Raw genomic sequence first — 21,446 nt, 5'->3', positions numbered from 1 at the left:
TCAACTGTCTCACCCCGAGCAGGCCCGCTGCTCTGCATGAGCAGCAGTGGGTCCCTGTGTGCAGGCCCTGGGCCTCAGCAGGGCCTGGCACGTGGTCCGAGCTCAGCAATTAGACGTTAAATAAATGAATAAGTGAAAGAATACGTGTAAGATGAACACCACCATGAAATAGGTATCCTGCTATGAATATTTTTTGGTTATAACACTTTTAGTTCAGCATTACATGTAGCTGGTTTGACTGTTAAGTTAAGGAATTTTAGCTCCTCAGCAGTGTCTTATGAACCCAATAGGGTTATAATATGTAAACGAGTAACTGAGCAGGGCAGGTTAAAGTCTTGTTCCTGGAATGTCCAAGTCCAGTGGGTGGGGCTTACTGCACTTTGCAGTGGGTAAAATAGTTACAGGACAAAGGGCTTCTGGGCTTTTTATCATCCACACGTGCAGGGAGAATTTCAGTACGCTTTATTACTTTTTAAGTGTCCAGACTATTGCTGTGCCTAATAGGTACATTTTTTTTCAAACATATGTATGTATATTTGACACTGATAATTTGACTTTTTTACTTAAGTCTTCAAATAAGTTCATTAATAGTAGTTAACTGATCTTTAACTAAAGAAGTTCATGTTGTGTTTTTATACTTTTAAAAAATCCCACCCTGGGTGGTGGTGCTTAGTGGATTGAGTGCTGGCCTGTGAACCAAAGGGTTGCTGGTTCGATTCCCAGTCAGGGCACATGCCTGGGCTGCAGGCCAGGTCCCCAGTAAGGGACACGTGAGAGGCAACCACACACTGATGCTTCTCTTCCTCTCTTTCTCCCTTCCTTCCTCTCTCTCTAAAAATAAATAAATTAAATATTTTAAAAATGCGATATTATCAGAATGCATTATTGCTTTTTTAAAGGACCTAATGCATCCCTTATTATCATACCATAATTGCTTCGAGTAGCTAAGTAATAAAAGTGTCATTTATAGATTCAAATAAAAATTTCTGGGGGGCAGTTTTACAGCTTTAGCTATGTATATGAGGATACAAATAAACAAAATCATCAAGGGACAGGGAATGCTAATCTGCTCAGTATTATCCTCTGCTTCAGATATCAAGGTCTGTTATGCGGAAGAATAGATTTATTTCGAACTGTGTGCATCTCTAAGACACTGCGATTTTCAGAATGTCTTTCCGCACCTTTAGTTGGTGTTCACTGAGTGTCACACTGTCAGCACCGTGGCAGGTGGTATTCTCAGTCACCGTTTTCAAAGAGTTTGGGCTGTAAAGACACAAAGAACCATTTATTTTTACATCCTCTAAAGCCTTTCTCTCTTGCCTCATTTTGAACTGTATTATACTTACTCACTTACAGTAAATTATCCTTTTGCCAGTCTTAGGTTTTTATCTTGAATTTGTTTCAAAATTGCCTTCCAAAGGTACTTTGACAAACTGCAGGCCTACTTGTTACAAGCAGTTTCAACACCTGTATCCGCACAATGGCCAGGCACTCCAAATCTAGGTAGCAAGGTGAAGATGTTTACTGAGGATGCAGGCAGGAAGAAAGGTGATGCCTTCTGCACTAGCCTGAGCTACTGGGGAATGTCATGTTCACCGCCGCTGAGTCTCCAGCACCTATAACAGCATCCAGCACATAGTAGGCGCTCAATCAATAGGTTTTAGCTAAGGCCAACTACACCCCAGCCCATGTAACTTTGAAATGTATTCTTTGACAAAATAATAATGACTAATATTTGCTGAGCACTTACTATGTTTCAGATACTGCTCTAAACTAAGTGCCTTAGATATATTAATTCATTTAATTATAGAAAAAGCTTTGTTAGTTTCATGTATAGCTAAGGAGATGGAAGCACAGAGATACTAAGTCACACATTTGATAAGTAGAAGAGCAGGAATTTAAACCTAGGCAGTCTGGTTCTAGAGCCTGTTTTTCAACCACTATACCTTTCTGTCTCTGAAGGTGCTTGGGTCTTCATTAAACGATATTCTCTCTCATCTTCCAGCTTTAGTTTATTACCATTCTCGTGGCCTACAATACTTTTCCCCCTTACGACTTCATGGCCAACTCTTACTCATTCTTAAATGGCTGCTGACATTAGGTAGCCTTGCTAGTGTAACACCTGTAATAAAACCTGCTCTAGGACCTGTGACACCCTGAATGCCTCCCATCGTGGCACTTACAGCATGGCATTGTCGTTGCTACTTTGTGTCCTCAACTAGACTCTAAGCTGCAAGAGGGCTGGAGCCATGGATGCTCTGCTCACCTGTATGTCCTTAGTGCGTGCACTTAGCTCACAGGTGTGGTGGGGGCGATCAGTGAATGGTGAACATTCACCCCTTCATGGCCTGTACACGTGCCCTGTCCAAAACGCCCTTCTCCCTCCCCTGCTCCTGTGTGCTTGCTAAACGTGCAGCTTCCGGCCCCAGTCTGCTCCTGGCTCTCTGAGGCCTCCTTGGATTCATCCTCACCACGTGGTAGGGTCCAGAGCTCCCGCTGCAACTCTCTTAATAGCTGCGGACAATCACGTTTGTGTGGGGTTTTTCCTTCTTGATGAATGTTTCATGAATCACAGAATGTGACCCATTAGTGAGTAGTGGTTATGACCCATCTGCTTGGGGATCATGACCAGCATTTAAAAAATGAAAAAGAGGATAGTAAAATAACAGAAAAGGATGCTTTGCGCAGAGTGAGGCTACATATTGGGAGGCTGCTTGATGTGATGAAGTAGACCCTGCGTTGTAAAACCTGACTCCTTGGACTCCAGCTTTACGCTTACCAGCACTGGCCGATTTGCGCCAGGTCTCTCAAACTTCCTCTAGCTTACTGTCCTCATCTGAAAAAAAAAGAGTGATAATAATAATAGGGCCTGGCTCATTAATAGCTATGAGGATGAGTTGAGTTCATATTTATAAAGAGATGGGAACATGTTGTGTACTAGTAGTTCTGAACTTTTGTTTCATATGTGCATATGTGAAACAAATATGTGCATGCATGAAACTGCGGTGTAAAGGCCTTCTTCTCGGGAACTGCCTTAAGATGGGGACTCTGCCCCAGACTGAGAGTCCTCTGCAAGCAGGAATCGTGCTTCCTTCTCCTTGAAGACTCTGCTGTCGTACATAAAATAACACTTTATTGCCTGCTCACTTTCTTTCCAGGAAGGATTGAGGAAACTTAAAGTTAACATTTTACATTACGCACCTGTCAGATTACAAATAGAAAATGAAAGGCAAATAAAGGAGAAGTGTGTAAACATGCTTCCCACGAGAGGTAATGAATGGAGTTCCCCGAAGGAAACGGGTGAAGTTTCCCTCCGAACTTCTGGGCAGGCGGGCAGAAGGGAGACTCACGGACTGTATACATTTCTCAGGACCTGATGGGAGAAAGCTTGTCAGTTCTTCAAGAGAAACAAGCTCTTTCTTGATGATAAATTCCAAAAGAAAGATATCACATGACACTATGTAAGAAAAATGGAGCACTATCATACAAATTTGCATTCCTAATAAACAACAAAATGGATATTGATATTTAGTTTGTCACAAATATTGCATTTCTTAGCTAGGTTTCATTTCAGGCAAGATAGTAATAGATATGATACATTAAATGAATGTTGTGAGCTGGTCTGTATTTTTTTGTTGTTGTGAGATGATACCTCATTGTGGTTTTTGTTTTTAATATATTTTGTTGGTTATGCTATTACAGTTGTCCCAATTTTCCCCCCTTTGCCCTCCTCCACCAGGTACCCACTTGCCCTGCAGCAGTCCCCCCTTAGTTCATGTCCATGGGTCATGCACATAAGTTCTTTGGCTTCTCCATTTCCTATACTGTTCTTAATATCCCCTGGTCTATTCTGTACCTACCAACTTGTACTTCTTAACCCCTGATTTTTTCCCCCAGTCTCCTCCTTCCCCCTCCCAACCGATAGCCCTCCAAATGATCTCTGTATCTATGATTCTGTTTCTGTTCTGCCGTGCTTAATTTGTTTTTTAGATTCAATTGTTGATAGTTGTGAATTTATTGCCATTTTAATGTTTGTACTTTTGATCTTCTGTTTCTTAAATAAGTCCCTTTGGCATTTCATGTAATAATGGTTTGGTGATGGTGCACTCCTTTAGCTTTATCATGTCTGGGAAGCTCTTTATCTGCCCTACAATTCTAAATGATAGCTTTGCTGGGTAGGGTAATCTAGGTTGTGGGTCCTTTCTTTCCGTCACTTTGAATACCTCTTGCCAGTCCCTCTCTGGGGCTGGGATCCTTCGCTCCTGAGGTATCCTTCCCAATTTTTATCCACCACACGTGGTGTGTGACCAGCCATTCTGCATCTCTGGGTCTCTGTGCCTCTCCATGCATCTCTGCCCCTCTTACCTGTCTGGATGGATGGGACTTCTTTAATTCCTCGGTTTAATCAGACTTCCACAAAGCTCGATTTTCTGATGATTCTGGGTGATATTTGTTTTGTAGTCTAGTTGTAATTTTTGCTGTGGTTGTGCAAGGAGGTGATCTGTATTTACTTATGCCTCCATCTTCACTGGTAGCTGGTCTGTTTTAAGTGATCCTCACGATAATCTTGTGAAGAGTTGATATTACTCCCAGAGACAAGGTGTAGAGAGGTTAAGTAATTTGACCAGAGCAATCTAATGTTATAAATAAAAAAGAAGAAATAAGATAGGAAAAAATGATTCCTAAAGATGAAGGAATGAATAAGCTAGGCAGAAAATGGTTCAGACATACATTAGAAATCAGATTTCCAGTCTCCTCCTGGATTCCCATTACTACTGGGGATCTAGAACCTCCCTCTGGGTTTACCTCATTAGGACCCAGGCATTCTATGATCTTGATTCAGGCTTCCATAAAATCCCCTTAAGCTTCCCTGAAACAATCTCTAATCCTACAACCAGAGCAGCTAAAGAGATATATTGCTGAAAAAGGGCATTGTCTTAAAAGTTTAGGGGTTTTTTTTTCCACTTTAAGATCAAGATAAAAATGGATGACTAAGCACATTTCCTTCCTATACTTGAAATAACTACATAGTAGTACAATAGATAACAAAGTCTTTTTTTAAAGATTTTATTTATTTATTATTAGAGAGAGGGCAAGTGATGGAGAAAGAGAGGGAAGCATCAATGTGTGAGAGAAAGATGGATTAGTTGCCTCTTGCACACCCCCATCTGGGGACCTGGCTTGCACCCCAGGCATGTGCCCTGACTGGGGCTCAACCGGTGACCATTTTTGCTTTGCAGAACAATGCCCAACCAACTGAGCCATACTGGTAAGGGTAAGGTAGTGAAGTCTTGACATAATGAGAAAGAAGAGAAGGAAAATGAGAGATTTCAAGATTTTCAGATACACATTTTCAGAAAGCAGTTGAGCTATTATCAGAGGTAAAAAGTGACATTTTATAATGATTAACAGAGTTGTTTCATCAAAAAGACATAATCCTAAATGTTTGTATTCCTAATGACAGAACTTCAAAATACATACAACAAAAACGGATAGAAAGAAAAGGAGAAACAGACAAATCCACAATTATAATTGGAGATTATAACACTGCTCTCTCAATAATTGATAAAAATCAGTAAGAATACTGGAGACTTGAACAAGACCATCGATCAACATAAATAACTGACATTTACAGAACATTCTGCCAACACTCCATACTTCACAACATCAGAACACACATTATTTTCAAGTTGCACATGGAACATTATCAAATGAAATTATATTCTGGGCCATAAAGCAAATTTCAATATACATAAAAGGATTTACATCCTATAGATTATGTTCTCTTATAACAATGGAATTAAATTTGAAATAATAACAAGAAGATCTCTGGAAAACTCTCACAAATTTAGAAAGTAGATAACATAATTCTAAATAAGCCATGGATCAGAGAAAAAAACACAAGGCAAATTAGAAAATATTTTGAACTGAATGAAAGAGACAATGTGGTATATCACCATTTGTGGCACATGGCCAAGTAGTGCTAATGGGAAGTTTGTAACATTAAAATACGTATATGAGAAAAATTGAAATGTCCAAAGTCAGTGCCCTAAGCTTTCATTTAAAAAAGAAAAACTAGAAAATGAAGACAATTTAAACTGAATGTTAGCAGAGAAAAGTGAATCATGAAGTGGGAGCAGAAAGCAGAAAAACAGAATCTGCGAAACTGAAAACTGGTTCTCTAAGAATATCAGTAGAATCGATCAATGCTGTGTCGGACTGATCACAGATGAAAAGAGAAGGCGCAATCTCCCAGTTTCAGAGATGAGGAGACCCATCAGTAAAGATCACACAAATATAATTATGCTGATCTATAACTTATATGGAATGGCTACATTTCTTGAAAGACACTGCCAAGTTCACTTAAGTAGAACTAGATAAAGCAGTAAGTTTATAGCCATTAAAGACATTGAATTAGTAGTTTTCAAAACTTCACACAAAGAAAATTGCAGGCCCACGTGGCTTCCATGGTGAGTTCTACCTGACAAGTGAGGAAGAAATAATGCCAGTTGGGTTCCTGCTCTTCGGGAAAATGGGAAAGGAGGGAACACTCCTGAACTCACTCTCTGAGACCAGAACGGCCCCCACACCAGCACCGGAAAACGCCGCTACATAGAAGGGAAACATGGAGCAGTATCTTGCACGAGCAGTGTTGTAAAAATCTTAAAGAGTTACAGATACACAAATAAAGCTAAATACAAAATTAAAAAGAAAGCAAATAGGAAAACCTCTGCTTCAAGAAGCCTCAATCTCGTGTAAACAAAAGTGGTATATAATGTGTATGTTATGCCAAAGTAGTACGCAAAATGTGTTTTTCTAAACACAAAAAAGTGCATTATCTGTACTTCATGGGGAAAAGGCATTAAAGTAAATTTCTCCTTATTCTGAAATTTTTCTAGATTTTGAAGCTATGTTATTAGCTGTATTGTTTCCTAACTGCTATAATTCTCATAAAATTAAACTCTTTATAAATCGGTGATATTTGTATTACCCTTTAATTTTTATGAATTCTATTTTATTTTATATTAATCATGTTGTGAAATATTTCATTCTGTTGGCATTCAAACTATTATATGAAACACAAAAGAAACAAATGACACATTCTCAGTCTCAAGGAAGTTATAATCCCCACATATATCTATTTTTTACTATTTTCTAAAAGTTCCAATTCCAGGCTGTTTTATTTTATCTTCTCACAAATACTTCCTTTAGCTCTTACAATATTCCTATTAATGCACACATTGGATTTGACATATCTTAGTTGTAGGTATATATTTTCTAAATGGTTTTAGATAGCTTCAATAAAATTAATACAACATTCAGGAAAATAAGATGTTTATATACAAATATTGTCTAACCAAAGCATAATAATGATTGATTTATTTTTGTGTTTGTTCATTCGGTGTTTACTCAGTGTAAAAGGAAATGTATGTCTGGAAGGCTGGTCTCTGTGTACACACAGCCTGTGAGCAGTCCTGCCTCACTTTCAGGTGGACGCGAGCCACACCTCCTTTGTGATGTTAATCGAGACCACACAAAGGAAAGGTTTCTTCACAAAGCTTACACTACACATCCTATCTTTTACACATTTAAGATGGAAGCGGGAAAATGTATTCTTCGTGTGTTTTTGATATGGGGAAAATTAAAATGTGTTGAGTGAAAAGATTAACTGTTCCACAATAGAAACTTGAGGTCACCTGCTGCCCTAAAAATGTCAGAACTTGACGTGCCTCTTCAGTTGCATTTACTACCTAGCTCTTATCCAAGAAATGTAACATAATAGAGCTGGAATAAGCCTAAAATTATTTGATTTAGTTTTTATTTTATCCAAAAATGGCAAAAGAGTATAGTTAACAGAGTACCAATGGATAGTTTGTAAAGAAAGGTTTATAAAGGTACATACGGTTTTTCTCAGGACAGAATATCACTACCACACTAGAGGAAATGTCATGATAAGAGAAGTGTAATTTCAGGCTTTATTATTTACTCTTATGACATTGTCTGTTACGTTGCTGAAATGAGCATGAATAATACACTATTTTGTTTTCATTTTTAATTTGCATGATTTTCCCTTTGTAATTTAAACCAGTTTCATTTTTCTTAATACTTGTCATGTTTTAGCCTCCTGTATACTTTCTTGCCATTATTTGAATAAGTACTTAAGTATTATAAGGAAATATCTTTGGAAGGAGCAACAGTAGAATGTATGTGCTGAAGCTATAGGTGTAAAGAATTGATCGGTTTACTTTTTTTTCAAAGAAAGCTCTTCATCCAGTGGTTTAATGTGAAAGGTTTTTCTTGAAAAGGTTAAAAAAGTTCTAATCAACTTTTGTACATTATGTAGAACTTCATTTTCTAAACTCTGCAAAAGAAAGTTTCATATTTAATGGGGAGTCATGAATTATTCCATTTATTATCTACTTCCTCCTTTCAAAGACATGGTCTGGATAAAAGGCGGGGTGAATAATTTCAAAAAATACAATACATTTTTAATAGGAAGGTGCAAACTACAGATTCTCATGACTATTAGCAAGTGTAGAGGAAACAGAATTTTACTTGCAAAACTTGTCAAACTCTTGCAAAGATAAAATGTATGACATACTTTAGTAAAAAAAAAACAGAGCACAGTAAGCTGAAGTTTTCTTCTTAATGCAACTTGTTGTTTTTAATAAGTTTTGTGTTTCTATTCTCCAGTCTTACATTTCTTTGTTAAAAATTTAATGTTTCACTCAATTTATATGGGAAATTGATAGTTCTTTTGTTTATAAAGATATAGAGATGAAGAACTGAAAGGAAAAAAATAAATGATATTATTTGAGGCAAATTGTCCTAAAGCAGTTTTCAAAAACTGTGTGAAGCAATCATAGAATTATGTTTTAAAAACAGAATAACATATCATGTGCAGTTTTACATTAATTAACAATTATAAATACTAATTTAGATAAAAGTATGGAGATAGTGAGCTAGTGTGATTGTGTTTATATGTGTTTGTGGTCATGTGGTATAAAGCTTATTTTTTGTTTATCCCTTTTTTCTTATGTTTATTTTTGTTATATTAGAATGACGAACATAATAGAATTGTTACTTATTCAGCTTTTTAAAAACAATTATAACAATCCAAAAACTAAGATTATTTTCAAGCTTTATTTTTCAGCTCATACTTAAATTATAAAACCAATTTAAATTGGTGGTTTTATAATGTTGTCCTATTGTACAAAGTTATAGTGTAAATTAAAAAAAAAACAAGAATTAATATGACTGCTTTATTTAGCCAAAGGTGTTTGGACTCAAGTGTGATACTTCTGGCTTGAAAATACTTTCACTGAAAAATCTTTTTAAACAATGATATTAATTTGATACCTTTCCATGTCCAATCTTTGGCTTAAAATATCTTTTGTAAAAATGTAGTTGAATTTCTCCAGGGAGTTTGCAAGTAATAAGACTATTTATGAAGATTTCATGTGTAATTAGCCTCATAAGGAGTATTTTTCCAGTGCTTCTTCACTAAACCTCTAAAGAAAAGGTTTTTAAAATGTTAAGTTTGAGTTTTTTTAGTAAAGAAAATATTTCAGGAAAGAAAATATTCAGTAAAGAAATATGTGTGACAGCTATGTGGGTAAATATTTTGGTAATACTTTGTATTGATTAATGAATAGTTTATTCATTTCTGATTGATTAATAATCACTGTACTTCAAATATTTGATTGAATGGGAATCACTTGAGTAATTCATTTTTAACAGGGTATGTACCTTAAAAAATGCCTTTATGTTAAGAGAATTATTTAAAGCAACTGTAAGGATTGCAGTCTGTCTACTAAATAACCACAGCTTTCCAGTGATATCGGGTGACAAGTACCAGCAAAAATTCTATTTGATTGATTAACGTTTATTGATCTCACAGAGTTACTGCCTTTTTGCTAAATATCAGTTTAACATAATTGAATCAGAGAAATGACCTTTGTTCTATACTACGTGAATATTCCACATATCCTAATATAAAATCACCCATATTGAACTGTATACTTACCATGTTACTGAAAGAATTCTTTGTTGATCAATTTTCTTAGCATTTTATTTTTTGTTGAAAGAATTACATGAGTAACAGTCCCATTTAAAAAATACTGTGGGGCAAACTTCCTCAGTAATTATTATTATTAGTTTTTTTAAAGGAATTAAAGATTGACTTGGATTAAAGAGTTTTTTTCAAAATAGCATTTTAAATATTCCTATACACTTTTAAAATGTTGAAAGTCTGTCAATGCTTTCTAACTTTGATTATCAGTGGATGAAAATTTGTATTTTCCCAGAAAACTTGTGTGTGTGACAACTTCCTCTAAAGACTCAAATCAGTAAATTTCTAATTGTTTAAAAAATCACAAAACAATCTATTCAATAACTGCTTGGGGTTCGATTTTATTTATTTATTTATTTTTAAGTTATCAAATCAGTGCAGATATATAAAGTAAATCTAAATTGAAATAAAAATCCTGCTATATTAATACTCAGGTTCTGATTTGCTGATAACATTTGAATGTTGATTAGTTTCTTCAGTTTACCATTTATTTGGGTACTGATTCTAATAAAATTTTCAGAAATGATATAAATTAATACATGCATTAGGTTTTTTTTGGAATGCAGCTGTAATGTTATATATCTCAATCTTTATTAGGAGGATTTTAGATGAAATTATAGTAGTATATGAAGTATATTATAGTAAAATATAAGTATAATACTATTAATATACCTTTAAAATTATCTTTTTAATTTTCTTTTAAAGAAAATATAATTAAAATTACACACAGAAAATCAAGATTGTTATAATGGCGGTGATGTTAAAACTCCTGCTACATGACTAATCATAACTCCAATAATATTATTACAAGAGTTTTTTATTGAAATATATGTTAAAAGTATACATAAGCTACATTATATTATGTTCATTACATATTCAGTTTTGTTTAAGGATGTTCTCAAATGTTTAGGAAAAATTAACAGCAATGTTGATTTTAATGACTAATTCTAATTCTAATGGCTAATTATAATGAAGAATAGATTCTTTGGTTTCAAGTATAACAAATACTACTTTTTGAGGTATTAACCTCTAAATAGTTAAATTAAATCATATAGAATATCAGCAGTGACTATCAGTTTATTTATGGTTTGTGGATATAATGAAATGCAAAATGAATTTGGGAGAAACCATCATAAATTTAAAAGTGCTTTTTATGTACATTTAATTGAGATTAATAAAATGCCTCATTAATATGTGAATCTTTATCTCTAAAATACATTTCCAAGTTTTGCAAACAGGAGAACTGAACGGCTGCAAAACCGTCCATCGGCGATGTGCCATCCGCCCCATTTACATTTTTAAGAGCTGAGTGTTTGTTAAGTGATCTCACAGACAGCTACGTGTTTTGCTGTTACCAGATGGATGAGATAGAATACCATGCATAACTTTACATTCATCTTCTTTGAGTGTCATCTTATTTGCATATCAATTAAAATAATATCTGTATTAAGATGGATAATGAAAGTTATCCAATTTACATGATGTAACTGCAGTTTGCTACATTTCCAGTAGATGCCCCCAGAGACCAGTCAACTCACTGGAAATCCTTTAAATTTGAAAAGAGACTTGTTTACACTGAAACTTTTTTCTTGCTATAGCTTGAAGTACCAAACATGGAAAATAAAGTAAAGGCTCTAAAAAGCTCAACCCTCTGATGGTTATTACACAAAAATGTGTCTGACTGTTGGTAAAATAATTCTTAATCAGTATCATTCAACACTATTACTAATCATTGTTAAAAACTGTAATGTGTGAAATTAAGAAAAATGCTTTCAGTTTTCATTGTAAAGTCATTTTACTTTTAAAGTCATTTCAAACATAGTTAATTCTTTTCTTTCTAACTTCTCTCTGTAAATGCTAGGAAATATTATATCTTTACTTTAGCTTTTTGGTGAACAACTGTCCTTTTCACAAAAAAATATAAAAGATACCCAAAGAACTTACATGATTTTTATTTAGTGTGTATATGTGTGTGTGTGAAAAAAAGATGTTTTTCTCAATTCTAATTATACATAACATACACCTACACTGAAAAGTATGGGTAAGAGTAGTGACTGACTTTATTCCATGGGAATTATATTAACTGAAGCTATTTAAGTATTAATTTAAGAGGCAATATAATTATCCCGTAGGTGATTCCAATAACATTTATCCCTACAATATGAATGTAAGACTGTTATAACTGACACAAAGATAATCCACTAGTGACTTATAAATATTAATTTAATGGAATAAAAGTATTATCCTGACTTCTGACTAGATATTACATGGCTTTTGGGTTTATCTTTGCCAGATTAAATAAAAATTTTATGATCTTTTTTAAAGTATAGATTTTTATTGAACTGCTTTTAAAATATTTTACTGAATATGAAGCTTCACCTTGATATACTATTTCAGTTTGTGCTATAAAAATGTGTTAAATATATTAACTCCATAATAGAATAGTTGATATTGCATTTTCATGTTGAAAGTCTATCTAATAACAAGTATAAATACCTGTAAGTGCTGTAAGTATAATTTGCCATATCTATTTATTCCACTTATTCATGTTTTTTTTTATATTTGTGGAAGTGTGTGCTTTTCATCCTTTTATGTCCACCTCAGACCCCCACAAAATCCAACTTGTCTTCTGGAGGGCGGGCCCCTTGTGGTGCAGGCTTCCCTTGCTAGGTGGGTGCTCTGGGAACCCATCCGCACCAGGGGACGAGCTGGCCTTATTGTGCTGCGCCTGGCTTAGTGTGAATGTTTTGAAGTCTCATTCAGTGTGTTTGCCTGATTCATGATGGGGGATTTACAAGCTCAGCTGCCCACACCATGCTGAGTGTTCAGCAGTTTTTGACCAAAAAAAAACCCCCAGCAGGACCTCCATGCCACACCCTCCCTATTCACTGAATCCCTCCCCAAGTGACTTGCTTTTTTGCTTCCCTGGATGAAAAAAGTCCCCAAAGGGAATGTTGTGCTGAGGTGGAAGAGGTAAAACAATAAACAGCAGAAGTACTAAAAAAAAATCAATGAGTATAAAAACTGTTTTGAGCAGTGGGAAAACGTGTCTCGACAGGTGTCTTGCATCAAATGGAGAGCACTTTGAAGGTGTCTGAAGTTCAAACATATAAGAATAAATGCACAATTTTTATAAATAAATTGCATTGGGGGAACCTCCTCGTACACACTTGAGTGGGAATTACATCTATTTAATTGGCTTTGAAAGGATGCTGTCGGTTGTCTGCTCCCTCGTTTTAGGGAAGGGGACTCTTTGGGACAGTCACAGAATATGCCTGTCATAATCCAACAAGGACAGAAACAGCAGCTTCCAAATTGGAGTTACATTGTACTTGTCCAGTTATGTCAAATTCCTACACAATCAGTGCAGATGAACAGATATTGTGTGGAGAGGGAGGAGCAATGTCAACAATATTTGACATAATGAGCGGCAATGTGATAAAGTGGAGAAATCCAGAATTTCCTGTCTGAGGAACCTGGGTATGAATTCCGCCCCTGCCACGTCTTAGCCTGTATGGCTTTGGGCACATCACCACCTCATGGAAGACAGGGTTTGGTTTGGTTTGGTTTCAACCTGCAAAAATAGGAACAGTACTTTGTGGAGTCATTTTTAGAAATAATGTCCACACAGCATTTGGCACATTGTAGGTGCTCTGTAAACGGTAGCTATTCAAAATGGTTTAAGGTGGAATTTACGTGTGACTTAATGCTTCTGCAGCTATTGTAACGGCAAGCTCCCTTTTCCCAGCATCTCCACGCACCCAGCTGCTGTGGAGTTGTGTCAAATGGTTCAGTTTTACTTCCTGTCAGTCCGTAGATTTTTTTTAGAATTTTTTAGGGAAGTTTTGATGTAAATTCAGAACACTTAAACATATTCTCTCTATTGAATAATGCCTCTGAATAGTAATGGAATCCATATGAAATGCGTGACTGTTTAATCCTACTCCTAAGTCCCTTCTTCTGCGGCTGCATCCCTCAGCCCAGGGCAGCCTCGGGCCGCAGGGCCCAGCACTTCTGTGGGATGTAGATTTACGATGCGCCTCCCCGAGCACCCCCCACCCCCGTCCTCCCCCCCGCGCCACACACACACACATGTCCGTGAGCGTCACAACCTCTGCTGCGATGACTGGCGTGTTTTCTGTCTGGACAACTCCTCTCCAATTGCATATTATCAAATCTCTCCTTAAGTTTTTCCAGATTCTCCTTTTTCACCCCGTAGACTGACTTCAGGTCAAGGAAACTTTTCTTCTCTTGATATTTAGAAAGAACATATTTTAGTTTACAGTAATATTTGTTTTAATATGTAAATGAAGCCAGAAACTAAACACTGTGTGTCCAAATGAAATAAATAAAAGAGTGAGTTTGCATTCCGTTTATATCTCTGTTTGTATTTTAAAAAATCCCTTTTTCTTTCTTAAAGTGAGTGAGCTTTGGTTCTCTGTTATGACATATGAAGCTTGAGAAATGCACATGCAATGGTGGAAGTTAACGTATTTTTATTTTCAGATATCTAGTTTGTTGTAATAAGTGAAAATTATTGCAGTTAAAAGGAATTATTTGCATTAACTATAACAGTTTAAGTTATAACTATTTAAACTTAGGTTCCTACTTAAACCTATTTAACAGTTCACTACAGCACTCTTTCTTGCTCCCAGATATTAGTAATGAGGCTTAAACAACGACACATTTGCGTGTGTGTACACAAACACACGTGTGTAAAATAGAGATGCTGTCAGCCTAGTAACATAATGCATTTGAAAATACAATTCCATTACTATCTGAAATCTCTTTTCTTTAAAGAGAGGTCTGTTTTTAAAATGTGCTTAAAATTTTAAAAGTTGCTATTAGTTGTACATTGTAGAAGTTTTGAGGCTGAAAGACGTCTCGGAAACCAGCTTAGGCCACAGAACCTTCTGAATCCAGCTCGTGTTCTTTGGTCAGAGACAGCAGAAGCTGGTTCTGAGCAGATAAAGTGGGAGTGATTTCATGGGAGGGGTATCAGGTAACTCACTGAGCTTAGGGGAGAATCGGCTCGGAGGAAAGGACAAGACGTGGGGCGTATGAATGGGTCGAGGCAGCAAGATCTGCTTGAGACTCTTCCCAGGATGTCGCCGCCAGGTTGCTTGCGCTCCAACGACCTTCCGCATTTTTGTGTTTCTTCCCTCAAGATCCAAAACCCTGGGAGAAAGGCCAGTGCCTTAATTTTGGTCACTGGCCCACCCCGTGGCTCTCTGAAATCAGGCCCAGCCTGGAAGACACACCGCGAGGGAGCAGCCGTTTCCAAAAGGGCTCTGCAGGGCAGGGAGCCCCGGATCCGCCCGAAGCCTCCTCCTCCTCCAGGGGAGGGGAATGAGGCTCCTGGAGTGGTTCTCCGCGTTTCTGTCCCCGTTGCAATTAGAACTGAGATGGCCTCCTGTCCAGTGTTTGTTTGTGTTGTTTAAAATCAACATCCTAATATTTATTAATGTGTAACATTCTTTACTTTTGCTCCAGAATGCTCTCTCCGCTCACAGGAGAGCATGCTGGGCAGCCGGCGTGTGAACAAATGTACAAAAGTGTCAGCGTGTGTTTGAAGCCAGGCTGGGCTTCCAGCCCCTTGTCCCCTCAGACCACCTCTCCCGCCCCAAAGCCACCTTTGGGGGTACTGCTTGGATGTCCCTTTAGGCTCCTCAAATTCAAGTTCTCTGAGCCTAAATTCATTTATCTTTCCCTAAAACTGTTCACCCTTTTGCGTTCCCCTCTTAGCAGATGAAGTTACTCCAAAAACCTGGTCATCCTCCCGTCCAGCATCACCCCAACATCCACTCCTTCCCTGAGTAATCAGTGTCTTGATCTCATAGCTCTGTGTTGAGTCCACCTGCTTCTGTTTGTGCCCCTGCTCTCCTTCAGTTCCACTGTGTGACATTTGGATTTAACCGGGCACTCTGTCCCGTTGTATCTGGCGGCCCTGCGAATGGGGTTTGTCAGCATTTGCTCCAGATCCTGACCTGGGACCTTGTGATAGACACCAATCTGCCTGTCTACCTCCCTGTCTCCCTTCTTCTTGGCTAACGTAACTCCAGTGTTGTTTCGGGTGGTGGCGTGCCCCAGAGCAGGCAGGATATTTGTTTTTTCTAGTCTCTGTACAGCAGGAGCGGCCGCGTGGCAGGGTCCTGGCCCGCGAAACCAAAGCGGACATCCATGCGCAGTCGCAGGGAATGTTTTTCCCTGTAAGAGGGAAAGACACAGCTGGTGCCACTCCATCCTCCCCTTTTTTCTCGCCTCGACGGAGGAGGAAATGATCATTTGGAGCTGGTGGCCCTCCAGTGACCAGCGGGGGACAAGCCTGAGCGAAAGGTTGGAATAGTCCCAGAGGCATGAGCCTTGAACCAAGGCCAGTAGCTGCCTACCTTTAGGCTCTTGTGCTGTGAGAAATAAAAGCCTCTAGTTCTGCAGGCCACGTGAGGCAAGTTTTACTGGTAACTGAGTGCTTTTCTGACCAGTGGGGTTCCACACAGGTGCCCATCTCTGATGCTCTTGGTCCCTCCCTTTCTGCCTGCTCTGGAAATGCACTGACCTGACTCCTCCAGGAGCTCGGCGGTGCTGCTTGTGCTCCCAGGTACAGCTGGGTCCTCCCTCTGCGCCCGGCGGGCAGCTCTTGCACCACAGCCTCGCAGCACACGTCCCCTTCCCGTGGCCACTGGCACTGGGGGGAGGGACGGAGAGAGAGGACACAGCAACTCCCTGCTGCTTCTCCACACTCGCTATGTCGACCGGGGGCAGAAACTCAAATAGGTTATTTATTCTCTTTTCCCCATTTCAAATAATTTGTTAGTTTCATACAAGACAGTGGCTTTTGAACCTTTGGCCCAGGAATGCGGTTTCCATATTCCCCGTGGACCCGTCTTCCAGCAGTAGGGGCCCTGCGTGTGCTGCCGGATGGGGGAGGGCTGCAGCCCCACTGGGACAGTCCTTCCAGGGTTTTCTCCAATGCAGTCTCCTCCAGTCGCGTCCCTGACTCAGTGCCCCGGACGGCTCCCCCTCACTCCCAGCCTGGAGTCCCAGCGTCTTACCGTGACTCTGAGGTCTCCTCACGATCCGGGTCCTGCCTTTTCAAAAACTGTTCTCTGTCGTCACCCTCCTCTTCACCACTCTTTGTGTACTTCGTTGTTCAGCTAAGCTGGCCCGCCGAATGAATAAGACACCCTTTTGCCCCTGGGGCCTGGACGTTTTTGTTCTGCTTGTCTTTTCAACTCCGCGGGTGATGCTGTGGCCTGGCAGGGGGCTGAGAGCCACTAGGGCAGGATTTCGCATTTCAGATCATTTTCACGTACAAAATTTCATTTGTCCTTGGCAGAATCCTGCGACGTAGGCAGGGCCTATGTCAATATACCCATTTCCCAGATGAGAAGGTCCAGGGAGATTTTGTGGGACTGGGTGTTCTGATCAGACCTTGGGTGTTCGGGCTAATTCTAGGCTAGTTGCACTCCAGGCTGAAATTTTTACGGCAAGTAGTATCACATTAAGTCTGTTGTCTTAACTATTTAATTATCCCCCATTTTTAAAAAAGAATGTAAAATAAGTAACGTAAAGCTGGGTCATTTGGCCCTAGTTTCCTGCTTAGTGGAATAATGGCCACCACACACACAGTGGTTATCCCATGACCCTTTCCCTGTGTGGCAGTTTTCGTCATCGGACATTATTTATTATTTGTACTTTTATTCGTGGGTTCTGTTCTTTCACGAGAATACGAACTGACCCCAGGACACTGACCTGTTTGGTCTAGAACAGTGCCTGGCACTTAGAATGAAGCTCACCAGCTGTTGTTTGAATAAGTAGAATATTCATTTGCCAACTTATCTTTCTGCATATGATTTATTATTTGGTAGTGAAATACTATTCTAATAAATCATTAATGTAATCATAACTTTAAAGAATTAAAGAATATATTTAGTAATACATTTCAGTAAACGTAGTCTGTGTGAATGAATGAATGAATGAATGAGCCTCCATAACACACAACGAAATCATTTATGATACAGTGCTTTGCCTTGATATTAAGTGACATGTTTAATTTTTGCTTGGCGTATTGGTTGTTTTGTTTTGGTGAAAGGCTCATAAATATATCGAGTGATTTGGGATGTCGTCAGTTGCTGTGGTCTGAATGTTTGTGCCCCTCGAATTCTTACGTTGAAACCCGAATCCCTGAAGGTGTCAGTCAGTGGGGCCTTTGGGAGGTGTTTAGGTCACCAGTGGAGCCCTTTACAAGGGTTAGCACCTTGTAAAAGAGGCTCCAGGGAGCCCCGTAGCCCCGCCCACTATGTGAAGACGCAACAGCTCCAAGGCACCAGCCCCAAGCCAGGAAGAGGGCCACGCCAGCAGGTGACCACACCGACGCCTTCATCTGGAACTTGCAGCCCCCAGAAGTGCGAGCATGCAGTTTCTTTGGTAAATGAGCTACTCGGTAGGATTTCGTCATAGCTGCTCACACAGACGAAGACATCAGCCAGCTAGCTTGTTTGTCCTTACCAAGGGGAGCTCAGCTCCAGAGCTGATATATGTATAATACAGTTTCACTGAAACTACGGGCAGCCTTCGTGAAAGGGAAGGTGGTCCACTGTGAGTGTCTGAGGCAGCGATAGTGTTCAGTGCTTTCCCTGAGGGGAAAAAGGCAGCACGATTCAACCTCTGAGTATTATAGGATTAAAAGCACCGCACGCAGATTTCAAGAACTAAAATAGGGTGTTCCGACTCTCTTCGCAGCTACCAGAACTCGTACACCAAGAACATCTGTGTGGACCTGCTGCGGGACGGCTATCACAAGTCCTTCACCGAGCTCTTCGCCCTGATGGAGAAGTGGGAGGCCCTCAGGGAGAGGGCCAGGAGCAGGTCCCTCCTCTGGTCACAGAGACCCCTGGAGGAGCAGCCCGATAAGCTGGATCACTTCTACTACTACCTGACCAGGGCTGAGGTGGCCGAGAGGAAAGGTAAGAGGAGGGAAGAGTCCCAGTTGTTCCCATGTATGAATTTGAAACGTTAAGATGACTTGGCACAGCTCAACCTAGTGCACCAGGCATCCTCACAGAGAGAATGACAGGGAGCCCTGAATCACGGGCTGCCCCAGAGATTCAGGGCTCCCCCAGACACGGGCACCCTGGCGAGGGCACTCTGAAGTGGGGGAGACAAGGAATAGCACGTAGCAACATTGCTGAAACTTTCCATTGTACTAAAACCTTCTGTATCATTCATTGTAAATCCTTCCAAAGTTTTCCTTTATATATGATCTGATACTGATTTTCACCGAGGAGGAACTTTCAAAGAGCACTATAATTTTAGAAAACACTGATTTTCTAGTATTTATATAATGGAGCTTGAAGGTTTCAGCAATAAGTCTTACAGATATCAATCAGAAAATTTTTGTTAGTAAATAGTGAGAAGACATGAAAAGCTATAATTCATAATTATGAATAAAATTGCTAATTTTACGTCTTCCATCACATCATGTCTAACAGAGTCCCCTTTTTTATCCTAATTTTTTTTCTGAAAGTCACTATGTTTCAAGTATTGAACAAAATATTTTACTCTCTTGTAATACCAATATTGTTGCCGTAAGTATTGTTGCCTTAGTTATGTATTAGAAGTTAGTCATTTTATATAATCAAAGACAGGAAATCCCAGAGTTTGACATAAAAGTATTCTTTTCAACTTTTAGACTGAAAATATTGTAGGGCTCAAAAAAAAAAAGAAGCTCAGACCCCAGCATAACAATGTCTACATGTCATTTCAGGCCTTTCTATGAGGAAATAGTAGGCAACTTTTTGTTACTGAATGCTCCAGTGGGGAAACCTGAAGGGCAGCAGAAGTCTTTCAGCCTCTGTAGTAGAGTCAATATGCATTTCTCATCAGGCCGTGACCTGGCTTACAAATATGAGGTACACAAAAATCCTGCCACCAGCACCATAAGTGAACTGGGGTGTGTGTGCACGTGTGTGAACAGGAGGTGGTTACTTGTATTATGAAAAGCATTTAATTGTAGGATTGACTTTAAAAATAGAGCACTTTAGTGAATTTTAAAATGTGATTTACAAATAATTTCTCAAGAAATTAAATGTTGTAAGTAAAAATGCTATTGGAAAAAAACCTACATACTAATACCAGTCCCAAATTCTGAAGTGATATTTACACTGAAAATAGACTTGATCAAGATGTAATTTGCCCAAGATATAGTTTCGAGTTGATTCATCATATTCACTAAATGTTTTAAATAGAGGCTTTCATTTCAGTAAACATGATCCAAATACATCACTTAGTAAAATGTCATAACTATGAGAAACTTATCATGAGCATTTTGTAATTATAAAGAAACTAAAATGATAAGTAGTCTATTTTAAGATAGAGGTCATTTTAATTTATACTTTTATTAAAGAAATGTAACTATAGATGTAAATAAAAAATGTTTCTCCAATTCCAAAAATAAACAGAGTCCAAATTTTATAATAGTGAATGTCTTATAAGTGATATAAGTTATGATAATATTTTCTTTACTGAGTGGTGTATTATATATTCGTGGTAACCAAGGTTGCATTTGTTAAATGGAACAAAATTACCTCTTGCTCAATCACTACTCTGCAGAGCTATCTCTTTCAAAATGCAGTGGCTTTTGCTTGTTTGAACTATTAAAATTAGTGCAATAAATATTATTGGAAATACTTCAGTTGAAGGATATATAAACATTTTTATTTTTAAAATTTTTATTTTTTTCATATTTACTAGCACATAAACTTTATTGGGGAAAATTGGTACTGAAGTTAGAACTGTCCCAGGAAATGGGTCGGGGTGCATTCACTCTTACTAACTGGAATTAACCCTAAATCTTAAAGCGTGCACACACACACACACACACACACACATACACTTTGTCTAGTCTGTAGAAATCTGTGAATAGTACCTCAATACCCCATCACATATGGTTTGGGACTGGAGACAGTTGTCCTGAAGGAGCGTACCTCCAAGCATCCTCATTCCTCCTCACTGGAACGACCTCTGCTCCAGAGTCGCTGTGAAGGTCATCTCCTCAAAGCTGTGGCACTCACAACAGTCGTCTCAGGTCAGTTCTGTCTCTTGAGACTCACAGAGCAAGAACCTAGACTTACTTAAATTATTTTAACCAAACACCATTTTCTGTTTTATAGCAAAGTGTTTAAAGTCAGGTAGTCATTGCTTTTTGGATTATTTTCCATCTGTTAAAGTGTTTCTTTGCCCCTAGCAGTATTTCTTATGTGACCCATCGTTGGGAGTGACCTCTGTGCCATCTGTAACATGATGATTAGGGCCTCGTGCCCCATGGGGCTAGAGAAGGGATGGCAACAATGGTAATGGCAACTGAATCGATAGA

The 21,446-nt window shown here is 38.6% G+C and overlaps 1 protein-coding gene across 3 annotated transcripts in view; it reads left to right on the top strand.

The window, feature by feature from the left end:
- TTC29 (tetratricopeptide repeat domain 29) overlaps nucleotides 1-21,446 on the top strand; it is a 142,159-nt gene that overhangs the window by 11,455 nt on the left and 109,258 nt on the right. For all 3 annotated transcript variants that reach the window (XM_028521509.2, XM_036031860.1, XM_036031861.1), the window contains one exon: nucleotides 18,815-19,038. In XM_028521509.2, the coding sequence (XP_028377310.1) occupies nucleotides 18,815-19,038 (224 nt within the window). The remainder of the gene's footprint in view (nucleotides 1-18,814; nucleotides 19,039-21,446) is intronic.

This window comes from Phyllostomus discolor, chromosome 8 (assembly GCF_004126475.2).
Source record: "Phyllostomus discolor isolate MPI-MPIP mPhyDis1 chromosome 8, mPhyDis1.pri.v3, whole genome shotgun sequence".
NCBI lineage: Eukaryota > Metazoa > Chordata > Mammalia > Chiroptera > Phyllostomidae > Phyllostomus > Phyllostomus discolor.
This window is presented reverse-complemented; position numbering and strand designations above follow the sequence as displayed.